The sequence below is a fragment of the Meles meles genome, chromosome 4 (genome assembly GCF_922984935.1).
Source record: "Meles meles chromosome 4, mMelMel3.1 paternal haplotype, whole genome shotgun sequence".
Lineage (NCBI taxonomy): Eukaryota > Metazoa > Chordata > Mammalia > Carnivora > Mustelidae > Meles > Meles meles.
In genome coordinates, this window is record NC_060069.1 from 86869530 (window position 1) to 86895928 (window position 26399).

General features: G+C 39.4%; 2 protein-coding genes across 6 annotated transcripts in view; one reads left to right on the forward strand and one right to left on the reverse strand.

The window, feature by feature from the left end:
- Nucleotides 1-1813: 1813 nt before the first annotated feature.
- On the forward strand, nt 1814-7973 carry PFN2 (profilin 2). Of its 2 annotated transcripts, none has more exons than XM_046003401.1 (3): nt 1814-2088; nt 4244-4436; nt 6291-7973. In XM_046003401.1, exons 1-3 carry the CDS (start codon nt 1957-1959, stop codon nt 6386-6388), a joined length of 423 nt encoding a protein of 140 aa, XP_045859357.1. In that variant the 5' UTR covers nt 1814-1956; the 3' UTR covers nt 6389-7973. The 2 variants fall into 2 exon arrangements, with proteins under 2 accessions (XP_045859357.1, XP_045859358.1); XM_046003402.1 differs by having other exon boundaries at nt 6615-7973.
- Nucleotides 7974-10826: 2853 nt separating this feature from the next.
- Nucleotides 10827-26399, reverse strand: part of RNF13 (ring finger protein 13) — a 154178-nt gene continuing 138605 nt past the window's right edge. For all 4 annotated transcript variants that reach the window (XM_046002847.1, XM_046002846.1, XM_046002849.1 and 1 more), the window contains 2 exons: nt 12497-12577; nt 10827-12219 (listed from right to left, as the gene is read on the reverse strand). In XM_046002847.1, coding sequence (XP_045858803.1) covers nt 11855-12219; nt 12497-12577 — 446 coding nt within the window. In that variant the 3' untranslated portion in view covers nt 10827-11854. The remainder of the gene's footprint in view (nt 12220-12496; nt 12578-26399) is intronic.

Here is a 26399-nt window from a genome sequence, read left to right on the forward strand (position 1 = left end):
AAATCTCCAAAACTTTAGAGTAGGTTAATAAATAACACTCAATTTCAATATACTTTAAATTATTTTACTTTTATTTTCTCTCATTTTTTTTTCTGTTTAAATTTGAATTATAACATGCATACTAAAAGCACAAATTGTAACTGTACAGCTTGATGATTTCTCACAAAGTGACCATATTCAGTGCTATCAACACACTGTATTATCAACTTTTAAGGTGATAAACTGCTAAGATTGAAGGATTAAAACCATCAAACACCACTACAAAGAGGTAAATAAACCAGTAAGTGTAACCAGGCACACACGCAAAAATGAAACAATTTTTGGCACACATTTTATACCACATATGTATTCTGTGTGATCAGAACATGAGAAAATACATTGTCTCACTCTGATAGGTTCCTGACTTGGGGGGTTCTCCTACTGTACCTACCCCCCCCCCCCCCCCCCGCCCTTGCAGTAGCTGATTTCAGCAGAAAATATATTAAAGCAAACAGGAGAAAAAATACAAAGCTTCAGAACCAATTAAATTGTTTAGCAACCTGTTTGTGTTCTTTCATGAGCTACAGCCGTTTAACAAATCGTGACCTTACGGGATAACTTTAAATTTGAAATTAACTTTTCAACGTTTTAAATGAGCTTTCTTCCTTTCCTTGATTGGCAGATCATTTTTGTTCACTTAAAATTGCTGTAGGTCGTCTCCTAATTCCTTGTCTACTCAAAGCACCCAGAGATGACTGAAGAGATGAGAGAATCACAGGATCCTTGTAAATACAAGCCATTCTCAGACCTGGGTCCTGCAATTATTTCACCTTTAAATAGCAGAAATTGTATTATATCCAGCCGGGGAATCCTTTCTTAGATCTTTTATTCCTTGTTTTTTCAGTGATTTCATCGATCCGCCACTAACTTTCCCAGGAGCCAACAATAGTTTACATACATAGGTCGCTATGGTTTTGTTCGGAATTTTGAGTAATTTAGCCACAGGTGATTAGCAGTCGTAAAGGGGTTCTTACTGTCAAAGAATCCAGAGAATGCGAAGCCTTGGTACCCAAATGAGGCAACAATGAAAGACTGGCAAAGCTCAGAAACGGTCCTGAGAGCACAAACGCCAGCTCAGATTTCAGGTTGCCGGGACGCGCCCTCTCGGCTGCCTGAGCTCCCCAGGGAAGAGGGTCCCATTGAGGACGCCGGAGATGAGCCTGGGCGACCTTGCCACTGCCACCCCCACCACGAGCAGGAGTAAACGCGCCACATCCCGTCACCAGGGCAACTCGGCAATCCAACACCAAGGCTCAAGATTCCGCATCCCCAGTCACCGGACGCAGAAGAGAGGCGCATCACGACCCAGCCGCGGGGACTGGACGCGTCCCGGACGCCCCCATCTCCGGGGTGCCCAATGCGACGGAGGAGCCGCCCCCTCCACGGGCCTCGGGCAGCCGCCCCCAGCTACCTCACCGCAACCGGACCTCTCTGCCGCACGTGGCAGCCGTGATTGTCCCAGAGCGGTATCCCTCCGCGCCCCCGCCTCAGTCTGCCCCTCCCTTCCCGGGACCCTTCGAGTCGGGGCGCCGCGGAAGGATCGCACGCACGAGCGCGCGCACGCCCGCCCGCCCCGCCGCGGCCGCGGAGAACTGAAAGGTGCCGCGGTTAGGAGGAGCAGCCGCCGCCAGCACCGTAGTCGCTGGCACAGCCGTTCCGCAGCCGGTGGTGCTTAGTCCCGCGGTGCGGGAGGGCGGACAGGAAGGCCGGGCGCGCTCCGCCGCTTGTCCCTCCTCGCCGTCCCCGCGTCCTCCCTCCGCAGCTCCTCGGGGAGGGGGGTGGTCGGTGCCTGCGCAGAGCCGCCTCCTCCCCGCCCCCGCCCCGCCTCCCCCCGCGCCGCCGCCGCCCGCTGCCGCCGCCGCCGCCGCTGCGCCTGCTGCTCCTCGCCGTCCCCGCTGCAGTGCGAAGGGCTCGAAGATGGCCGGTTGGCAGAGCTACGTGGATAACCTGATGTGCGATGGCTGCTGCCAGGAGGCCGCCATTGTCGGCTACTGCGACGCCAAATACGTCTGGGCAGCCACGGCCGGGGGCGTCTTCCAGAGCATTACGGTGAGGACCGGCGGCGGTCCGGGTTTCCCTTCTTGTCCCCGGACTCGAGCGGGGCCGGTCGGCTGTGGGCACAGGAGGGCCGCGCCGGCAGGTGTGGTAGGCAGCTGGCGCCGAGGATGCGGCTGCCGGGCGGACTGGGAGGCCGAGGGCCCGGGACGCCCCCTCGTCCGAGGCTGCGCTGACCCGGCGGGGGCGGCGGCCTGGCTCCCTGGCTCCAGACTGCCACAGCGGTCCCCGGCGTTCCCAGTGCCTGTCCGTGAGGCGGGGGGAGGGGGCGCACCGCCTGGAGCGGGAGGGGGGGGCGGGTTTTTTTTCCTCCTCGCGAGGCTCTCTGGTCTCCTGCAAGCCCTGAGGTTTGCTTTGCACGTCCCGGGGTGGAAGCGGGGGCTGGAGGGGCCGGGCGGGTGTGCGCGGGCCCGGGGTGGGGGTCCTCCGGCGGCCCGGCTGCCCCTCGATTCCGCGGACAGCGCGCCGTCCGCCCTGCGGGCTGTGGGAGGCGGCGGCTGCCCGGCCCCCGGATCCTCGCAGCGACTTTGCGTAGGTTTGCGGGTGTCCAGGCCTTTGGGGCTTGAGAGAAATGTACGCCGACAACGTAGGTGGATTCGTGAATCTCGACTTCAGCTCTGGCTCCATAGGATTTTTTTTTTTTTTTTAATTCTCCAAGATGGCGAACTGCCATTGATTTCTCTCCTCCTCCTATGGAGATTCATCGATATACCGTTATCCCCAATTATGCAACATAGCTCTAAAAAAGGGGGTGCTTTTATGGGGCTTACAGTAATCTGTGAAAGCCCAAGGGACACTTCACTTCTCCAAGTCCCTCCCTCTTTAGTGAAGATAGTAAAGGAACTAATGCAGATTTATGCTTTACAGTGCCTGATTTTCTTGTGACTTAATGGCCACATGTTTGGGGGATAATTGTTACTAAGCCTCCAGTGTTGCTGTATTGTTTTGCCTCTTTCTGCACATGGCTCTTTTTGGATTGTGACGATTGTGTCAAATACAGGGGCATTCCCTTAATAGCCCCACGCTCCTCTCCCATCAAATGCCACAATTCAGGCCCCCTATTATGAGTGCTACTAATTATTCTATGCCACTTAACATGGCTTAAGATCTAACTGTAGAACTCAGTCCTTGATACCGGTACTTTAAGATCTCCTTTAATCGCAGTGGAGTACAGTTATTATAGAGAATTGGCATCTGTCTGGCGATCAACTTTTTTCCTGCAGTCCTCTTGTCTTTGTGTGTGAGTTCCCGCTGTCTGGCTGGGAAGATTGCGGGAGTGTGCTTGGAAATGGCTGGGGCCTGCTATGACTCTGCAGTTCTGATGGGGGCGACGCCTTCCTTCTTATTCAGGGAATGTTAGAATGCACGTTTTCTCCTTTCCGGTTCTGGTGACTACCTCAGTTTCTTTCCCCATCTCCCTCCATTTTCTCCGGGTTTTTTTTGTTTGTTTTTTACCGTTGCCTACTGCAGTGCTACCAGCTGAATCTTCTTTGCATTTGCCCAGAAAGAAAACTGGTTACTGAGGTGGGAGGGGAAGGGAAGTTGGAGAGGAAAAAGAGAGTGGCTAGGAAAGTAGAGGAGGGAGATATGAATTTGGGAATGTGTCGAGGACTAGGGTTTGAAGTTCATACTGTGGGGGATATTTCAGGCTATTTAAAGGAGAGTAGAAGGGAATGGGTCTGTTAAGCATGGGCATTATTTCAGACTTTTAAGCAACTTTAAGTTTGATGTAGCAGAACTGTAATGTGACTGGATGTGACAGACAAGCAGTTGTTAGAAGAGTTTGTAGGTGAATCTTTACCATTACATAAGCATTTCAGGTACCACCTGACTTGTAACAGTTTATAAATAATCTGTAAAGTTTTCAGTTTAGTGGAACTTAATAGATTCTTTGCACAGACTGGTCTTTAGTTAGTACATAGTAGTACATAGTTAAATGTGAAATGGAGTGATACAAAACATGTAGTCATACAGGATTAAGTAATTCTTTAGAAAAAAACAAACTTTATTTTATGTTAGTGAAATGTGGATGTCTTCTAATACAGTATGATACAAACTTGGCACACTGTTTCCACTTATATGGACGCATGAAAAGAATTACAACTTCATGTTTTTTTTCCCTTTTTTTTTTTTTTTTTGGTGAGGGCAGCCAGTAGAAATAGATATGATTGTAGGAAAAGACCGGGAAGGTTTCTTTACCAACGGTTTGACTCTTGGTGCAAAGAAGTGCTCGGTGATCAGAGATAGCCTATACGTCGATGGTGACTGCACAATGGACATCCGGACAAAGAGTCAAGGTGGAGAGCCAACATACAACGTTGCTGTCGGCAGAGCTGGTAGAGGTGAGCAGAGTACTCTTTTGGTTAAAAGTTGCATGCTACATTACGACTTATTAAGCAGTTTCCTTAACATTTTGAATTAAAGTGTTAGTCCATAATGGCTATTAAGGTGGTTTTTGTGAACTGCCCAGCACTGAAGGGAGGCACTGCTTTGCTTGAGATTTACCAACGCTATAGCAGCTGCATACACAGCCTAGTCTCTAAGATCCTGACTTTACTCAAAAACAGAATATTCATACATTATTCACATATATTAAGTCATTCATACTGTTTGGTTACTTTAGTCCTTTTGAGTCTTTCACCTTTGCATCTTTTCCCTGCGTTTTAATTATTCACTGCTCAGCATAAAAAAGGGAGAATTAACATTCACTCATTTTTCTATTAGAAATATTGTTGGGGAAGAGAGAAATAATTAGAATAAGGTTTTATAATAAGCCACCTATTTACTGAAATATTTTCAAAGACTTAAGTTTGTCTGTGATTTCGATTTGAAAACTAAGAAATATTTCATGTATATAGTTCTGGTATTTCCTGATTATTGTCAACATTGCAGAATTCTTACTACACGTAGTAAGTCACACGACTTTTTCATAAAAAAACTTCCAAGATTAAGGTTTATTATAATACCTAATTGCTTTACAAATACACTGAAATGTATTAGTCTTTGTAAATATTTTGAAAATTAAGAGGGCTGTGTGGCCTCAGATAGCAGACTTGCCACAGCTGATTTTAAGACCAAATCTACTATGTGAATGAATTGAAGCCCCTCCTAGCAGTAATTTACTGCTGTGGTTCTACGAACTCCTTGTGATTATCCTGAGCGTTACTCTTATTCTGATATGAGTTATGCTTATGAGTATTTTTCTTTAGGAAAATTAGATAATTGAAATAGAGACATATCTCTAAACATTACCTGCATTCAGATAAATCTGTTCAAAAGAAGTATTAACCATGTGACAAAACTAGAATAAGATTTTTATACTAAATGGCACCACTGACATCTAGCGGTAGCAAGTATAAAATCGGCCATGCACAAGTATTTTGGGGCTGGACCTCTGAATTGCATCATAGAAGAACCTGTTGTTGGAGACAGTAATCCTGTTTCAGGATTTGAGATTCAGAAACAAAGCACAGCGAGGATATCAATAAGCACAAGCCTTAAGTACTTTTTATTTGGCCTTTTCTGAATGGCACTGAAAATGCTCTTGAAAATTTGGTCTTGGTTTTCCTCTGGAATTAATAGACACATTGAGTCTCACTGGAAAGACTTAATAGTTTGTACTTAATCAAGCCTGTTAAATTTGGGGAGAATTCTTTTTTTTTTTTTTTAAAGATTTTATTTATCTATTTAACAGAGGGAGAGATCATAAGTAGGCAGAGAGGCAGGCAGAGAGAGAGGAGGAAGCAGGCTCCCCGCTGAGCAGGGATCCCGATATGGGGCTCCATCCCAGGACCCTGAGATCATGACCTGAGCTGAAGACAGAGGCTTTAACCCACTGAGCCACCCAGGCACCCCTAAGTTTTTAAGTTTATATTTTGGGGAGTAGTCTAATAATTTGTCATTTGTTTTTGCCCTAGAAGAAAATGATCATACTTCTTTTTTCCTAGCTAGTATAAAGATATTTTATGGAGTGCTGCAGCTGCACTGATTGGGCTTCCAGGATGCAGTTTATAGTGTTTTCAGTGTATTTCTAGTTTGAAAGTTCTCTTTTTGGAGACCTCGTTGACTTCAGTGCTTGACAGTTCACGAAAAACTAACTTAATGTTAACTTATTAATCGGGGTTCTGTCTGCTAAAACTTATGTGACTTTCTTGATTAACACTTCTTTTGAAACACTTTTCTTCTTTCTCTTTCAGTCTTGGTCTTTGTAATGGGAAAAGAAGGGGTCCATGGAGGCGGATTGAATAAGAAGGCATACTCAATGGCAAAATACTTGAGAGACTCTGGGTTCTAGCTGCTAGGCAGACTGTTAAGTATTAGGGGAAAATTGCTCTTAAACTTTCCTAGCTGTAAGCTTGAGTCTTAATTCTGGAAATTTTATTAGCAATGCAGGGTGATGGGGTATGAACCTGTGTCTCCTTTGTATCCCTCTGTTGGTGGGGAAAGGTGTCTTTCTTTCTGCCCTCCCCCCCCCTTAAATAATTCTGTTCACTTTTGTTTTGTTTCCCTGTGTACTCCAGCATTGGTTATAGTCATGGGAAAGGAAGGTGTCCACGGAGGCACACTTAACAAGAAAGCATATGAACTCGCTTTATACCTGAGGAGGTCTGATGTGTAAGCAGCCTCTCCCCATCTACCTAGCAACTGTCTTCATCACCACCCCAATTATGGTCACAGTGCTACCAGACTATAGGTGGTAGCTAATTTTTCTTTACCTATTTTCTAATGTCATGATTCCTGTTTGCCCAATGGATCATTTGTATGTTAACCACTGTATGTAACCAACCCTTATCTGGCAACATAATTGCAGCACAATAATGATTTGCATGAAACCTTGAAATTTGGGGGGAGGGGGCATGCCAAGTTGGGCATCACTTTGTCTTAGCAATTAATGGGATATTGATAACTAAAATAAGTTAATATTAAGCAAGGTGCCGGTTGTACAATCTCTAATTTTATCAATGTCTTTTCAGCACTTTGAGCATTTACTTAGCTCATTTAGTCTTCCTTTTGTAGCGCATGGTTGGGAGGAAAAAGTGCATGCATCTTTCCTTCACTCCTCTTTTCCCACCCTTTCCCTTTGCACATAGGTATTTGGTTTGCTTCCATCTTTGACGCAGTGCCTGGTTTATTTAACCAAGTAATAATCCCTTTTGTTGACGAGCTATTGAGAGCTGCAGTAGTTTGCTTTCAGTATTGTTACGTTGCACTTGAGTAGAGACAGGCCTTCTGTCTGTAGGATATGTGAAGAGTGCAACTGCAAAACGAGAGCAAATGGCACTTCCTCCCATGACCTTACAGTAACCATAACAGATCGAATCCCCAGGGACATTCCATCATTGCAATAGCTCAGATTTGTGTTCCTGTCTTTTTCTTTGCACACCAGCTCTACTCTTTAGTAAAATTGTAAAAGGCTGCCATTATGGACATTAGGTATCCCAACATAACCATCTGGAGTGTGTCCAGTTTGTTCTTCATAGGACCAATTTTTATTTGCAGCTTGAGTTTTTTATGAAGTTGCATTATTGTGGACTTGGCTGTCTTGTGATGAATTTTTTTCATATGTGTTCTGTGCCATACTATTGTTAAAATGAACTGTTGCTATTGTGAGATGGATTTTAACTGACCTATTAAAAGGTTTCTTTCGAATGGCACTACTTTAGGGACATTCTAGTATTTGCTTCTATTGTTTGGGCCTTGTGGATAATGTACAGATTTAAAAACAAATCTTGTTGCTGATTTGTCCATTTCTTTCCCTGCACTTTGTTACATCTGGGATACAGTCTAACTCATCTGATTTAATATGCATTTAAAAAAATGCCATAACTATTAAACACCTTGTTTACAGACAGATGAAATAAATTTATTCCAACCAAATACTCTAGACTCCTGTGTTTATGTAAATTGTTGTCACTGTTACAGTTGATTTTTGATACATTGGGATATACAGAATAGGCCAGACTCTGTAACAAGCATAAAATCTTAAAATTGAGCTCATGGCCTATTCCATATCCTGTAGGATTTATTATAAATAAAATGAGTGCCTGGGAATTTCTTTTTCATGGGCATTTATCTTTTTCAAAAAGGGTTTAAAAATCATTTTGGGCTCATCTTTGGGTTTGCGAGAGGAAAATTGACTTACCCGCTAGAAATTAAGTATTCTCTCTTGTTGTTGGTCTCTAGCTGTGAAATCTAGTGAGCAGTAAGGAACCCAATACCAAGAAGGGTTTCTGCATTGTGGATTCTTCTGTGTTGAACTGTCATGTGACTTCTTTAGATTTGGAAGCTTTATTGGCATGCTGAAGTCAACCAACGGGGACTTTCACAGAAGAGAAGATGTTCCTTAGGCAGCATGTCAGAAAACTGGGATATTCCTGGAGTTTCTGGCACTGGAGTGACCTATTAGCTTTGACTACATAATAGTCAAGTTTAATTCCAGAGGTTATAAGGTTTCTGGGATGTATTCACTTTTAGCGAATGTTAGTTTATACTCTTTATGAACTATGAGGCAGAAGCTTGGAGCAGGAATGCTCAGAAGTTGGTGGTGGGTCTAAGCAAAACTGGTTAGAGAGCTGGTTGTAATGCAGATTCTGGGCTCTGGATTTTTACTATAGAGATGGGATTCCATAAGCTCCAGAAGTCCCTTTAGAAATAATTAGCAGGTCAGTCTGGTTCACTTTTAAGTGGTCTGTATATACTACCATTTAAGAAACAGTGGGGTAGGGAATGGCAGTCTCCACCTTATTAAACTGTACTGTGCATAACTGAAATTTTTTGACAGTGTTGTCAGGGATTAGTTCTCAGTACATACAGGGATGTAAAAGTATGGAAGGTTAGGAATTTGGGGCTACTTTGGTAGTTGGACATAACCTTTGAAATTGAAAAAAACTTCAACTTCTTGACCTGTTAAGAACCCAGTTACAAACAAAAGGTTGGTCAAATGAAAATTTGGTGTTTGGGTTGTGATGATTTGAGACTTCAGTAATAATATAAATGCATGCTTTAGCTGTAAAGAACTGTTAGGGTAACTGATTAGAAACCAGTGACCAGGAAGTCTGCTACAGTCTTCCCCTTTACCAGCTGAGCTATCTAAGGGACTAGAAAGCAGTGACCAAACTTGTGAAGCCCTTAAGGAACCTATAAAGTGAAAAGTTTGTGTTTGGGGATATGGGTAGGGGAGTAGAAGATGGTAGGGGGCAACTGTAACACTAGTGTTTAATGAAATAATGAAACTAGCCATTGGCCCCCTACCCACAAAAAAACACTAAGGAAAATACATGTAGGTAACTGTTTTATACTTAGTTCTAGGAATTTAACCTAAGGAAATAGGGCTAAATGCATTACTTAAAATACCTAAACATGGGAAACTGCAAGATTTAACTTTGAGGGTTATGGGTTGAATGAATTTATTGTATGTCCAGAGAATAAAAATAGTCCTTGAATAACATGAGAAAATGCTCACCAACAAACATTAAATAACAGATACTGCATAGAGTATAAATCCATAGAGTGTATAATATATACATATACATATAGGTGTTTCTGAAGGCAAAATATCAAGATAAATTCATCTCTGGAGTAAGTTTCCATGTGACTACTTTCATATCAGAAAAGTTTTAAATTAGGAAAGAATTTTTTAATGAAAACTAGATTTTATTTAATGTCCTATTTAAAAAGCTGTATAGTTACACCATGAAGAAATAAACAGATTTCAACTGACTATATATGTGTGTGTGTGTGTGTGTGTGTGTGTGTGTGTGTATATATAGTGGGTTTTTTTTTTACACAACTAAAAGTAGTTTGGAGTTTAAAAAAGGGGGGGGGGGCAATTTTGCCTCAGAAAAACTCCTAATACTTAAAAGGAACCCATGTCCTTTATCTGATTTATAGATTGAGGACTGAGGGGATACAACACTTACTACATGTTATAATGACCTTTAACTTTGCCCTTTAAAAAAAAAAATGGTTTTAGGTATGGTGTTTATTTAACAACTATAAAAAGCTATTACCGTATATTTATGTAGTAGGTACTGAGTGTCCTCATACCCTCCCTTAGGTTAAATGAAATTGTACAGACCACCCAGGTTTGCAAACGTTAGGGTTGTGTAAGTTACATCCAATTCCAGAGTCTGCTTCCCTACCATAGTAAACTGATGATCTGTTTCTCAGGTCTGTGTGTGATTTTTAAAAGGAGGTTGGGGGAGGGAACAACTTGTATCAGGCAGTGGATACTGAATTCAACCTTTTATTTTCCTAAGTGGAAATAACTTTTTTTCTTTTGATGGATTATAAGACTTGTTTTTTTCAGAAGGTAAAATTTCCCCAGTATTTTAACATTTCTTTTAAAAATAAATTTTTCTCCTTTTACAACCAAAGACAACTATGTATCATGTACTTAACTATTCTCTAATGTGCTTTTGTTGACTAAAAATTTCCATGTCAATATAGCTCTGTCTAGATACTTTGTTCTTTAAAGGCTGTATAGAGGTCTACTATAAGGATGTACCATAATTACGGCAGGGTACTACAATGTACATTATTGCTGGGATTTGGGCTGCAGTTTTAACTTTAGGGAGATTACCTAATTGGTTGTGAGCAGTCAGTTACCTTGTATAAAATTCTAAGGTTGTTTTATCTGACCTACATTACCTTAATTATACCTTTACAGTACTGTGCATATAAATGAAGCTAATCTGGGTAATAGTACAGTAGAACAAATATTTTGCCAGTTCTTAAAGTGGGAAACGTGTTTATTAACATTCGAACTCCCTTCATACAATGCCATATAAAAATTCTGAGCATTTTGATTATACATAAGTCTATATTTTCTACATAGTTATAATGTTTAATTTAGCTTTTCATAATACATTGTTTACATCATTAGTTCTGTTAAACATAAGCAGTTATTTTCAAATCCAATACTTGAACAATTTCCTCTGTACATACTTGAGCAGGGCTAATTAGCATAAGATGCTTTTTGTTAAGAGGTATATGATCTGAGTATTAACAGTTGCTGAAGTTTGGTATTTTTATACAGCATTTTCTTTTTGCTTTGATCATAACACAAAACCCTTAAGGATACTGAAATTCAGTAAGTAAAGTCCAGAGACATGTTACTTTAGCTGATGAATCAAATTCATACATAACACTATAGTATTTAAAACTTTGAGAAAAAAAGAAACCTATGAAATCTGCACTAGTACAGACCCTTCCTATCAAGACAAGACTGCTTGGGAATAGAAAGGGAAACGAGCTTTAAGTTTCTTTGTGGTGCTGATATAAGGAAAAATGCTAAATTGTCACCTCTCCTGAGTGATGGCAATTTAGGAAAGTATCAGAACAAATATATTCCAACTCAATAACTCTAGGTAAACTTTATGCAAATGGGAGTTGGCTTAGCTCATGCTAGGTGGCCACAGCACTCACCTTGTGTGTAAAACACGAAACATTTTCATACTGGGATCTAGGTCTTAATTGCAAGCTATATTGAGGAATTTTAAAAAATACTTTGGCTATATTTCATTCCAGAAGAAGGGTTGATTTGATGCTCGAGCACCAGCCTATGACTAGTTACCAGTGAAATGAAGTACACTCCTGCAGATAAATGCCAGATCAAAAAAACCTGTTTCAGTAATCTGATTAAACTGTAGAATACTAAAAAATAAGTTGTCTCTACAGGAATCTCTGAAGGGAGCAAAAAAATCAAATTGTATACCTAAATAAACATTTATTAGGAAATAACCCAATCACCTTCTTAAGGTCAAACAGTATTTGCTATGTTGTAATCCTGTTCACCATTAGGCTGCAGTTGGACTACAACACTATGCGCATTAACTTCGTTTTCTGCATCACTACTGTCGGTATCTTCATTGTCATCTTCTTCATAGTCTGAAGATTCTGTCATGTTCTGATGTGAGCGGGATTCCGACAAAGCCCCAAATGACTGGGTGCTGACAGAAGCCAAAGGTCTAAGTAAAGGGGTATGTTCTGACACTTCATTTTCTTCTTGACTACTGTCTGTGTCAGAGTCTGAATCGCCTTGAGAAGGAACAACTTTTTGCTTGCAGACGGGACAGGTTTTTTTGGTTTTAGTTAGCCAGGGATCTACACATTTGCAGTGGTAAGCTGTTAAAGCAAAATACACATCTTTTAGATAGCATACTGTGGTTGAGAACATTACATTTTTAATTTCTTGCCATGTTTATTCCTGTTCTTCTATATGTATCGTGTAGGGACAAGAAAAGTTGGTAAGTTTTTATAAATATACCTCTATCCCTTAATGACACCACTAATTACTACAAGACCTGGCTCATAGTGCTAATAACTATTTTGTCTCCTTCTCTAATATTGAGCCTACATATCAATTATACATAAATTCAAAACAATATGTAAGTATTCATACCATGGGAACAAGGAAGGATTCTGAGCTTGTCTCCGTCTTCATATTCATCCAAACAAATGGCACATACCTCATACTCATCTCCTGTGACAATAGTAAATAAAATTAATTAAAAGATGTATAGAAGTGGTCTTTCCAGCTCTAAGGTCTTCCTCAGTCAATTATTTTAAATGTCTTTTGATTGATTTATCTGTAAATGATACCTTTATCTTATTCTCTGTCAGATCAGGGAGCTGCTTTAAATTCAAGAACCTGAAGTTTTAATTAAATAATTAACCTTTTACCTAAAAGAAATTAAAACTGGATGTCAAATTTGTTTATCTTAAGTTTACAAAAGAATGTTATTAATCATAACTGGAGTAGTGTTTTACATGACTATTCGTATGCTGGTTTTGAAATATTTTATACCAAAGACAACAGAATTTCACTGTTTAGATTTCTTTAAAGTCTCAGTAATTTTTAAAGTAAAAATGGAAGCATTAGAATATACTCAAATTTTTTTTGTTATTGGAGAAACATTTGGAGTGAGACCTACTAGGCTTCAAAATCTCCACTCCAACATTTACTAGCTCTGTGGTGCTTTAGCAAGTTACTTAGCCTTTGTCATCCAGTTCTGGTATCTGTAAGAAGATTCTCTACACCTTACAGGTTTGTGAGTAAACAAAGGGCCAGGCACAGAGATGGTCACTAAATGGTGTTTATTAATACTGCCTTCTTAATTTACTGTTGAACTTACCACCTTTATAAATCATGAAGGTTTATTAATTCATAGCTGTTTTTGGAATTCAAGTGTAGTTAATTTTAAAGGAATTGGCAGTCCTACAGCATCTTTTTAAGTTAAGGCAATGGTGGCAGTGACCACTGTGACTGCTTTCAATTCAGTGTTTAGCATTAAATGTATAGATTAGGTAAAAACTTAAAAATCTCAGGGAACAAAGGACAATTCATTGCCTATCCCACACACAGGGTAGGAAGTGTGGTCAGAAGGCAGGTCAGAAATAGCCTGGATTTCTAATATGAATAGAATGATAGTTCAATCCAAACAATCCCGTTACCATCCTTTAGTCATTTAAAATAGCACATTCAGGAAGAGTCCCCCAAAAAAAGCTTTCATGAAAATTACTTTTTGTTCAGTGTTTTGAATTTCGTTATTACAGTACTGAGTATCAAATCATTCTATAGCAGATAGAAGCTGCTACGTTAGAACCCTGTGTGTGGAATTTGGTGAAACTGATCATATGCATCTAAAACTATTCAAGACTAAAGGACTCCAGTATATCTGTAATTATACAGTTGGTCCATTTACATCGACTTTGAGGACAGTTTTAATAAGCAAATCAGTCATCACTGATTTCTCTTACAAATCAAACTTTAAAATTTTATGACTTTGTAAAAGTGCCCACTAAACACACATTGTTACCAACGGAGGAGGTAATCTGTTGGATAAAGGCCCCAGCTGTCTTCAAAGGGACAGTTCTGAGGCACATGGTTTCTCAGTGGGGCTCTGGACGATAGAGACCCTGGGGGATAGAGACCCAGCTGTCCACAATAACCAGCTCAGTAAGATACACTTCGTTTTTCATTCCCTGTTTCACTCTCCCCACTCCCTCACTCTTGCTTCCAGAGATTATTTCCTAAAGAAACCACTTGCATCTCTGTCCTTGGCTTTGTTCTTGGAAATTCAAACTTAAGTTTTAAGCATTGGATTTTTAGTAATTTTATACTGCTTTCCTGTTGGAATTACTTAGATCTTCAGCAAAGAGTAGTATGTTATGACCTTCTACTTGTATTTTACTACCATTTGTGAGTCCTCGGGTATATCGTTTTAAAAAATAAAGACAAGTGCAAAGCATGCATCACACACTGCATAAAATCTAAAGGAAACTCAACTACCGAGAAAATTGGAAACAGCTATTACAGAAGCTAAACTGCAGAGTTAAAAGTATCAGGTTAAATTAACACTTAAGTATATTTTTAAGGCCGTCATTGTACCTGTAAAAATTATTTGTGCCAAACTTACTGATTTTGTGTAAGTGCACTGACATTTGACCATCTCACTGAACTAAAATAATGAGTAACTTCCTACAGCCATTTTAGCCAATACTTCTTACAAATGACTTTTACAGTATAATTTGTGTTAATTCAGTTGGCACCAATGATTTCGAATTTAAAGTGAAGTATCTCATGATTTATTTCTTTATAAAATGCTACACATTTTTCAGGGAAAAAAATGATAGAGTTAATACAACTGAACAGGAACAGACTGGTCCAGAGCTGTGCCCGAAAGCTCTCAGCATCATTTTATTAAGGTAGGAAGGTTATCCTGAATTCTCTAGGTGGGCCTGGTATAATCACAAGAGTCCTAAAAAGTACCAGAGGGAGGCAGGAAAGTTCAGAGTCAGAGGGGAATGTGACAGTGAAAGACTGGTCAGGGAGATACAGTGTGACTGGCTTTGAAGATGGAGGGGAAACTAAGTCAAAAGCCAAAGACTGGTGGCCTCTAGAAGCTGGAAAAGGCAAGGAAATGGATTCTCCCCTTAGAGCCTCCAGAAAAGAACACAGCCCTGATGACATTCTTGATTTTAGCCCAGTGAGACCTATGTCAGACTTCTAACCTACAGAGCTGTAAGTTAAATATGTTGTTCTAAGCCACTAAGTTTGTAGTAATTTGTTACCACAGCAATAGGAAATTAATACAGGTAATACTGGGGTTAGTCCTAAAAAGTCCTAAATGTGTGGACTCGATGCTTCATAGTCCCTGATCTTTCTTTTCTTGTAAGATGATGGGTCAAGATTCAAAGGTACAGTTTGTGATTGTGGACTAGACTGGAGCTTAGTGCTTTGTAGAGAATTAACCCCCCTGGCCTTGGACTTGTGATGAAATGGTAAAGCACATGTTAGAATGTTGGGGATTTTCATCCTGATCATTTTATTTATTAGCTTTGCAAGACACATCTCCAGGTATAGTATTCTCAAAGGGAAAACAAAGATATTAACGTATCTGTATCTTAGGAATGTGGAGTAAAAGAAATAACACAAGTTGAATACATAGTGTTTAGTGCAAACTGGCCCAGGATAAAACTGGCTGTTAAGGAATACTGACTGACGACAGGGTGCACTGAAGGCTGGGGGAGGAAGCTGCTCTCTGACATCCCCACGTGCTGCTGTCACATAGAGGAACTTTACGCTTACAAAGAGTCAGTGGCAATGGTCACCGAATCTGTATTACACAGGGTAATTCTGTAATTAAATATTCAGCAGTCCTTGATCTGTGAGTGTAAAAGACTGGTTTTATTTGATAGCTAGGTTGACTGTATTAAGAAAGAACACTGAATAAAAGCTAGTTGCTCCCCCAACCCCTCTCCAGCCGAAATGAGAATAAATGAAGTACAGGTGAGATTGTACAAATTTATGTTATCAATAGAATGAAAGCAGAATCCAATTTTTGTCCCATTTAAAACTGCCTAAAACTAAAAATGGTAGGAAATGCATTATGTATTGTAACAACTTGGTAGTGGATTCATACTCAGGATCATGGTCCAACATCAAATAATTATTGGTGCTTAAAGGTAAATTTAAGGCATTTATCTTTATGGTTTACAACTTGAGCAGATTTTAAAATAACCAATTTGTGCATTGGTTCCAGTAGCATAAAAGGGTTTATAAGTGGCAGTAAACATTTGTTTCTGTCAGCACCATTGCTAGGAAGTTTTGCCTAGTATAAACTAGTGGTTCTTAACTGGGGAAGATTTTTGTGCCCCACCCCAGCCTCCAGGGACATTTGATGATACCTGGAGACATTTTTGGTTTTCACAACGGGCAGATGGTACTGTTGGCATCTAGTAGGCCAGGGATGCTGCTAAACATACTCCAGTGCTCTGGACAGCCCCTCAAAGAATTACCCCATCTAAAACGCCAGTGGTGCAGAAGTTGAGAAACCTTGATATAAAACCTCTCCAGGCTTTGTCAAGCAACGACTTTGCATAGGTGTTAAGTTACGGAAGGGTGAGATTCAGGCCAGTTATTTGAAACAGCATGGATATGCTTCTGTCTAGAATGCTTCTGGCACGGTCACTTGAATAATGTTTTAGAAAAGTTTCATGAATGCACTTTAAAGTCCCATCAATCTGGGAATGTTGTATGAGTAGACAGAACTTTGATTTTTCTGCTATAAACCTGTTCTTCCTTAGCTTCTCTCCTAAACACTAGATACTGCAAAGGCACAGAACAGGAATCACACAGATGTAAGGCCATCATTGCAGTAACACGAATAGCTGATTGGGCCTGGACATGCCACTTTCCCTTAGGGCCTACATTCCATCTGTCAGCAAGTCCTGTAAACTTTATCCAGAATCTGTCCCTTTCTCGTTTCCTCAATTACTCTGATCTGATAGCCTGGATTACTATAAGAGCTTTTAGTCTACATTCTCTGTTCTTGCCTCATGTGGTGGGTTTTTTTTCCTCCCTAACAGCCAGGGTGATTTTTTTTTAATACACCATATCAATCTCATTTAGATGGCTCCCTATCTCACTCAGAATAATTTGAGCTTATCATGAACTTCATAAAGCTACATATCTGACCGTCTTCCTTCCATCTCCTCTTCACACAAGCCTCACTCCCCTTCACACAAGTTTCAGCTACAATGGCCTTTCAGTCATGAACAAGCTAACACAGAAGTTAAGTGGAGACCTGCATTTAGCTATGTTATAACAAAAACATTTGGATTTAACATTAGGTATAGAAAGAGGAATCACCTTGTCTAGAGATGACTTTAAAAATGTCATCTCTAGATATCTCTAGATGACATCTAGAGATGACTAATTTGAGAGAATCTATCTCTAGCGCATACAAATTGATGGAAAGCTTAATTGTTCAATTTAATAACAAGCTAGTCTAAGGCTTAAAGTCAACTAGAATAGGTTTCGTCAAAGTAAAAGACAGTGAACATTCAAGGGCTAACTAAACACAGGTTTCATGAGAGATAATAAAAAACATTTTTCAAGAATTTGCCCAGGGAAGATGTTAGCATTGGATTCATGAACTTCAAAGCAAAAATTACTGTTCTTGTAGAGAAAATTACCTTGCCACTTATTTCCTAATTCAACAGTGAAGAAAACAATGACAGCTCTTTCTAGCAAATAAATTAATTTTATCTTCTCTTCTCCCCTCCTCTATACCAGTTCCCAAGAATTCTTAACAAGAGATAAGAGGGATAGAAGATTTTTAAAACCAGATTTGCTTGAGAATTTTTTATTATTTATTTATTTATTTGACAGAGAGAGAGATCACAAGTAGGCAGAGAGGCAGGCAGAGAGAGAGGAGGAAGCAGGCTCCCCACGGAGCAGAGAGCCCGATGCGGGGCTCGATCCCAGGACCCTGAGATCATGACCCGAGCCGAAGGCAGCGGCCCAATCCACTGAGCCACCCAGGCGCCCCAAGAATTCTTGGGAACTTAACCCCTGAGCAAAGGAACTAATATTTGCTTTTAAGGTTACATTAAAGGTAGTTAAATATAGTTTTAAAAATTAAAGCATGTCTCAGTTGCTAGATTAAAGAAATAATTTATAAAAAGTATTGCTCTACTTTTACATCTTCTGTTTGAAATGTAATGTTGCTTTTTTCCCAATCTCTAAAATCATATCTTCTGCTTTTTAGGCCTATCTTGGAAAGTCTCCATGATTAAGCTATAAAATAAAAGTGCCTGGTAACTTAAATTTTCAAATATGAAACCCCATTTTCCCCTCTCATTTATAACTCTGGGATCTGGCTCCTTCACATACTGCAGGGGAGATAGCTCCTACAGAGACAGCCTTAAATGCTTAGTAGAAGGAATGTTAAGTGAAAACAGAAGGCTTTTTCATCTGCTAAGAAACATGGTGTATAGTAACCAGTCTTTATGATTATAGACTTGGAGAAATACATTAACCGAATGACTCAGGACACTTCAATTGAGCTATTTTTGAGGGCAATAATGAGTAATGAAGAGCTCTATAAGGCAGTTGGCTGCTTCAGAAGCAAGAAAACTAAAAACACTATTATTTTATATGTGCTAGAAATTGCTAAGTCAGTGTTTAAATCACTGAAGTATTAATCAGCACAAACACTTCTGAAAGAGCTGCCAAGTGAAGATCAATACAATAAGAAGATTTAAGGTGATTTTGTATCCAGAGCACTGTAAACCGTGCAAGGGTTGACCTGTTTCCTGCTTGTCCCAGTGCCTCAACGTGCTGGTTTCTGAGGGTCTGACTACAGACTAGGCCTATGGAAAACTACCAAATGCCAAATTCTTTTTGTTTGTTGGCAAGTATTTCCAAAATACTGTAACTTCCTCTAAATTAATATTTCTACTACATTCTAAAGCCTATGAAAGTTCTCTTAAAACTTTCATGGTTTGGTGCTGTGACTCACTGGAGTGGTGAGTACCCACAGAAGTGTTCTACATGTTTTCAATCATCCATAGTGTTTACAACCATGAGGAAATTGCAGTAATTAAATTGGAAATTTTTTTCTAACATATATGCATAAACTTTGTCAAAACCATTAGCATAAACTAGAATATACCTAACAAATAGGCCTCTTTTTTCTTTAGATGTCAAATCTCATGATAACCAAAACATTTTAAAGCAAAAGTACAACTAGGTCAAACTGAGGGCTATTAGAAAGAAACTTCAGATGTAGTATTTATAAAGCTACATATTTTTAAGCTGCTTCATGATTTTGATAATCTTTTTTCATCTATAAATGTCTAATGACTGAATTTTAATAATACTAATTTTTATTATGTAAGGGTTTATTTTTGTAATACTAATTGCTCCCATCTGTTGAGGTGTTACAACAAATGTGCATATTTGCACAAGGTCACATAGCCAGTAAACGGGGCTCCAGATGTCCAGCCTAGGTCTGTCCGACTCCAGAGTCCATCCATGGTTTTAACCATTATGCCTGCACTGTGTTCTAGCACATCTACTTAGAATTTAACATTCAAGTAATCTGCTTTGATTCACAATGTAAAAAGAGTAAGAGGTTAAGAAATACTCTTAAGCTGCCACTTATTAGAAATTAAAGTGTTTCTAGTTCATAAGCCAGAGCACTTTCTTCCTTCAGATTGCCACATATGGAGAAGGAACAAAGACAGTTTATTTCTCTCTCCCATGGTTTCATATTTTTACAACCCTTTCTAGGATGCTAAAAATAGCAGCTACATTCTAGAAGTTTAATTAAAGGTCAGATATTTCTTATGTATTCAGATGATGAAATGACAGTGCATGCAGAATAAGGAAACAAATGATTCCACTGAATAAAAGAGCAGTATGTTGTCAACTTTGTTTTCGGAAATGTATTCATGAATTACTTCACTAATTGAGAATAAGAATAAAAATGGATTGCCTCACAGGCCATAAATAAATCCCTAGAACAAGCTTAAAATCCAAATCCAAGCATTGGCCAAGTTCCACTTGGAGTGATTTTCTTTTTCTTTTTTTTTAAGATTTTATTTATTTATTTGACAGGCAGAGAGGCAGGCAGAGAGAGAGAGAGAGAGAGGGAAGCAAGCTCCCTGCTGAGCAGAGAGCCCAATACGGGGCGACCCAAGGACCCTGGGATCATGACCTGAGCCAAAGGCAGAGGCTTTAACCCACTGAGCCACCTAGGTGCCCTGTGATTTTCTTTTTAAACCTAAGGTTTCCCTGTGTTAGTCTTCATTGGTTCTAACCTGATTGCATAAGGCAAGTAAAAGACTTGTTACACCTGAGATCTTTCTGAATAGAGGAGCAAGTGGATTAAAAGATGTCATTATCCTGAAGTTAAAAAAGCCAAGATAAAGGGATTTTATAATGATAAATATTGTGCCAGAACTCAAGTACTTAAAATACTTTGGTACTTTAATTACTAAAAAGGTTTTGTTACTCTTTTTTCATTATTTCTTTTCAGGCCCCTAGGAAATCAGGATGTATAACATCCTTGAGAGCCAACTTCAACAAACTCACATTTATGTATGTCCTTAAATACTTGTGTGTTCTAATCCAGTAATTATTTTTCTTTCCCCTCATATAAAACAAATCAAACAAAAAACTTGAGCAGCCTCAGGTACCCTTGGGGTATAAGGTGGAAGATGCACTGGGCCTACATTATTTTTGCATGTAGCCAAATCACTTCTAGATAACATTTGTTGACTAGATTGGGCTAGTATTTAATTTCAACTCTCAATGCAGCAAAAGTGACTATAAAAAAAAATACATAAAATTTCCTTCTAAAAAGTGCATGTAACTGGTAAGAAAACACTAAGATCCCAACAGAAGTGTGAGCAAAGGAAAAGACCAGTTACAAAATTTATCTTGTTAAGGTAGAATATGATGAAATGAGTATTCTCATATTTCAGTAGACCTGAAACTTTTGGAAATTAGTTTTATCTCATATATATTCTTTGACATAGTAAATTGAGGAGAAGAGTAAGTGCAGGTGGGGTGGGGAGAGGACTAGAAGAGAGGAATGGGAAGGAGTAAAGTCCAGGGGCAATTTATTTTGAAATGATATTGACTGAAGAAGAAAGACAGGATAGGCAGTATTTCTAAGTATAGTGTTTGAAGTCAAGAATTTGCATTGCAGCGCTGTCACTTATGTGTACCCACTTATGCACCCTTAGGTAATCTACTTAATCTTTCTGAGTCTCATTTTCTTTATCTATAAATGGTCATGATAGTACTTTTTTTAATTGTGCTGCTATGAGAACTAAATGAGATCATGTATATGATGTTTGCTTGGTTTGCCTTTTTTTTTTACAGAACAGGTGTGATGCATGCTCACAAGATATAAGATGGAAAATTATCAAACTTTTATTGGGTACAGCACCCATCCCAATCCAGTTTAATCCTAATTAACTCATTTGGCATAAATTACACGGACTTCTTTCGTTAGAAGTTAGTGGACTGAAGGCATGGTTCTCTGTAGTAAACAGCTACAGGCAAATGATAAAGGTCAAGAGTACTGGATACAAACCAACCCTCTCAATCCCCTTCAGTCCACCTCAGAGCTACACTGCAGACCTTGGGATCTGTTTCTGGACATGAAATAATAAGATACCTCACCTTTAGGTAACTCAGGAATGTACTGATTTCTCAGAAGCCATAGTCACAACATAACTCCTACCCAACTTGGAACCTTACTGCTTTGTAGCCATATGTAAAGTGCTCCTTTTGAGAAACTGAAAAACATTCCCTATTCTGATTTTCTGAAGAGTAAAATCAGACTAATTTTCCCTTGAAATAGTTCAACACAGAACAAAATACAACTAGCACTGGTTATAGATTCTTAGCCTTACGAAGAGATGAACTGTCTTTTACTCACTGACATATCTCTAGAGTTTGGTACAGAGGTTGGTATAGAGTGGGCTCCCAGTAAATACATGCTGAATAACAGATCCCACAAAGCCTCTGTTCGCTCATGCTGGATGGTTAACAAGGAAGCCTCTCTCACCTGGAACATACCACATGGACTTTGACCACTTCACTTTCCACCCCTAGTCTGTTCTTCATTCACCAGCATGAGGGATCCTTTTCTACAGTAATTTGAGCTTGTCATTCTTATGCTCAAAAGCCATCAAGTTACACCATCATGCAATAAAATTACAAGTCTTTGCCACAGCATGTTCTAGCCCTCTCCTCTCTAACCACTCTCCCTCTACCTCCTACTGTGCTGGCCACATGCTCTTTCCTATTCCTGAATATATCAAACACACTGCTGCCTCAAGGCCTCTGTAGTTGCTATTCCTCTGCAATGTTCTCTCCTTCCTTTTGCCCCTCCCCCCAGTTTATTCTCTGTTTAAAGTTTCCTTCTCAGAGAAAGGTGTTACTCCTGACTGATGGAGTAAAGCTGTCCTCAGATTTTACCATCCAAATCCAATGTTGAATATACCAGCCAACTCTCAAGACAACAAAAGTACTCCCAGATTATAATGTTTGCACAGTGGTAATATTAGAGCCTTCTGATTGTCTACTGACAATCAGAAGATCTACAAGAAGGAAGAGTTTGCTATGCTAGGAGATACTGGAGAAAGGTTCTTAGGCACCAGGGTCAGACCTTAAAGATAACCTGAATTTAGAAAAACTAAGGAGGAACAGATACTACTGGAAAAGCAACAGTTGAAAAGTATTTGCAAAGAAGAAATAAACATGACAAAATCTAAGTTATGCAAGGTTAGAGATAAGGAGTAGTGGAAAGTAAGGTTAGATGGGGATGGAGAAGCCAAATCATGAAAAGCTGTGAGTACTAAGATGAAGATTCTGATCTGACTTCTCAGGATGTAGAGATCGATGAAAGCTTTCAAGCAAAGGAATGACTATGTGTGAAAACAGCATCGAACCAATTCTTCATCAGTGTGCTGAAGGAAGCCAAGCCTGGGATGTAGAGGCGAGCCTGGACACAGACTGACTTGTATGACACTCCCAAGGTTCAAATAACAGGACAGGCTTGCATGACACAGTAATAATAAGAATGAAGAGAAATGATCAGATCCAATGATCATTTTGAAAGACAACAGATTTGGGGACTTGGCATAGGTAATAAAAGCGGGAGGGTTAAATGCAAAGATGATGTATGCAATTTTAAGTAATGGCTGTTTGCTTAACTTCTAAGTGTTTCATTTGGCATTATTAGGATACAGAACATAAAAGGAGCAGGCGAGGGACTGGAAGCAGATTTACAAACTGGTAATTTCTTTTTTAAACTAAGAATGGGTAAGTCAATTCTAAATATTGAAGAGATGGTTAGTATTTTGTGAGTGTATTTTATCCTAAAATAATGCGTGACTACTGCTAAAGACTAATTAGAGCCTGAACAACATGTGCAGCTCATTGAGACTACGGTGTGTCAGATGTACTGTCTCTGAAAAGACAGAGTATCTACTTTTCCTCACTGGACCATACATTTTATTGTAATATAAGAAGTGTTGTGTTGTGGGCTCCTGGGTGACTCGGTTTGTTAAGGCTCTGCCTTTGGCTCAGGTCATGATCTCAGGGTCCTGGGATCAAGTCCCACATAGTGTTCCCTGCCCAGCAGGAAATTTTCTCCTTTTGCCTCCCCAACCCAACTCATGCTCGCTTCCTTCTTCTCTCTCAAAAATAAATTAATAAAATCTTAAAAAAAAAAATTGTATTGTGATGGAAAGCCATATTTTCCATGTAAGTATATATTTACAATATATATATAAATATTATGTATAATATATATTATAAAAGTAAATATATGTGAGAATATATATTAATATATATTTTAATACGTATAAAAGTAAATTGCATTTGCCCTGTTTCCATTGCATTAGAAATTCTTTGAGAATGGGGGTCACATTTCTGATCTGCAAGTTTTCTAAAATGTCCATTACAATAACAGACACTGATATTTACTTGGCAAATACAGAATAAGTGCCTGCTAGACACCATGAACTGTACTAAAGCAGACCCTAAAGGAAGAATGGGGACTCAGAGGTAAACAAAGCAGGGAAAGGCCAAAAAAACTATACAGAGGTATGTGGGTGGCACAGGAAGTAGCTCATCTGGCTAGAATTTAAGATGCAAGGAAGAGAACCAGGATGAGGCTAGGGATATAAGTTTGGGCTCAGACCATAAGGACCTTATTCTAAGTACTAAGTTTGATTTGCGAGGGGGGTGGGGAGGGCAAAAGGTGAGGGGGAGAGAGAATCTTAGCATGCTCCACAAGCCCAACATGGGGCTCTATCTCACAACCCTGAGATCACGCAGTAGGAAAAACAGTTTTGGACATGTTACATTTGAAGACTGTATAGGTTATCCAGGCAGAAAGGTCTTGATTAATTGGAGATATGGGACTGGACTGAAGCTTAAGAGAAACGTCTGGGTGGGACATAAAAGCTTGGAGGTCATCAGGAAACAGCTTGCTAGGAAGACGCAAGAATTAAGGAGAAAATAATCTGATAAAAAACCCACAGATCTGTGCCTAGCACATAGAAAGCTCTCAAATGCTTGCCATTATTATGAGCAGTGAATCAAACATATGGCAGCAAGGAGATTCCTATTTTACAGGAGGAGGAGATTAAAAGTACTGAGGAATGATTATAAGCAGTGCTCCCAAGTGCCTGCCTACTCAACCTACAACCAGCCAGGAGGGGAAAACATGCATACAAGAGAAGTTACTGATGGCAATGACCTGGATATGTAAAGTGTATGGAAGCAGAAAGCAGAGAAACTTTGAGAATCTCTGGACTATGCTGTACCTTTATTACCCCTGCAATGGTAGAAACTGTAACCTAACTTTGTGAATGTTTCATTGCTTCTTTCCGATTGTGGCCAACACGGAACCAGTTAATGACTCAACGTGTTCAATGACTAGTCACACAGGACGATCAGCCTATGAAAATGTGGGAAACACATTTTTAAATAAAAATATTAAAGATGTTTTAAAAAATCCTTAAATAAAAGTCATAAAATAAGTCATGAATAAAGAAGCCAAATGAGGCAATATATGTAAAAACAGTTCCCATAACACAAAGCACTAAACAGATATGATTTGCTGTTAGAAAACAATTGATTCTGAATAATTGGGAGGAATAACCATCCAGTAGGACACAAAGCAGACACTGTCACATAACTACACATTTCTTTTTCTTCAGAAGTTAAGACATTCTGAATATATAACCTGGCCTATGAGATTTCAGAGATTCTATGGTTAACTGAGACTAGCCTTGCTTAGTTCCGGTCTATGATAATTTGTACTTGAAAAGTCAAGATTTTGCATTATTTTCTTCCAACATCTTAGGCAATTATTAGGGCACGTGGTATCAGAGGGGGAGGTTAAGTGTCAAGGTTATGTGTCAAGGTCACACATCTAATCATGAATAAAACCAAGTCTTTAGGTTCAAGATCTTGTATTCTTTCCACCACACTATTTTGCTGACCTCCTAAAAATTAACTGCTAAGTTCCACACTGCTATGGGATTCAGAAGAACTAGTTACATACTGCTACCCCTCTAATTACTATAGGTATGATACGAATTGCATAAATTAATCTGTGCTAGAAAAAAACTTGGGAACCACCTATAGGAAAGAAAATGACTTTGTGATTCCAGTTGAATTTTGGGGCTTTCTATAATTCCTAAAATGGATTGATTCCTACAGGGAGAAGAAGTAATATAATGTACATTCTTCACTGATTTCTACTGCATTTCCACGCCTCTCTTTTTCTTAAAAGTAGTCTGACACCCAGCGCAGAGCCCAAAATGGGGCTCAAACTCAAAGCCCTGAGATCAAAACCCGAGCTGCGATCAAGAGTGAGACACCTAACTGACTAAGCTATCCAGGCACCCTCTACTGGATTTCCCTTTAGACATAAAATCCGGTAAGAATACATCGTTCCTTTCTTTCTTTACTCTTTTAGAGAAGTTTTCAAATATAAACAAAGTAAGAGACCACCTCATATACCATCACCAAGTTTCAATCTATTCTTGTTAGATCCACCTTCTGCTTTCTTTCCTTAAGTATTTTAAAGCAAATATTGACAGGTATAATATTTTACCAACGCATACGTTTATATATCTCTAAAAGACAAGGACATTAAAAGAACATAATCACAATACTATTATCATATCTAACAAAATGAACAGTATTTTCTCTTTATATCTTTGGGGGGGGGATAATGAATCTTCTTTGTTTTCAATTTAAACTGTGTTTTTCAGGGTTCCAAGATCCATTGTTTATGCATCATCCAATACCCAAGGCACACTGTTTCCTCAGTTGTCTCAAAACAGTCTTTTTTACAGATAATTCTTCAAACCAAAACCTAAGCAGGGTCCAAACATTGCATTTAGCTGGTAACTTGTCTCTTAATCTAAAAATATTCTACTCCCAACTTTATTTGTTAAATAAGCTGGATGATTTTCCT

Excerpts from the sequence above, each read along its gene's own strand:
- PFN2 (XM_046003401.1), top strand. The coding sequence starts at position 1,957 with ATGGCCGGTTGGCAGAGCTACGTGGATAACCTGATGTGCGATGGCTGC. Across the intron at positions 2,089-4,243 it reads GCGTCTTCCAGAGCATTACG|CCAGTAGAAATAGATATGAT; the intron begins GTGAGGACCGGC and ends TGGTGAGGGCAG. Across the intron at positions 4,437-6,290 it reads TGTCGGCAGAGCTGGTAGAG|TCTTGGTCTTTGTAATGGGA; the intron begins GTGAGCAGAGTA and ends TTTCTCTTTCAG.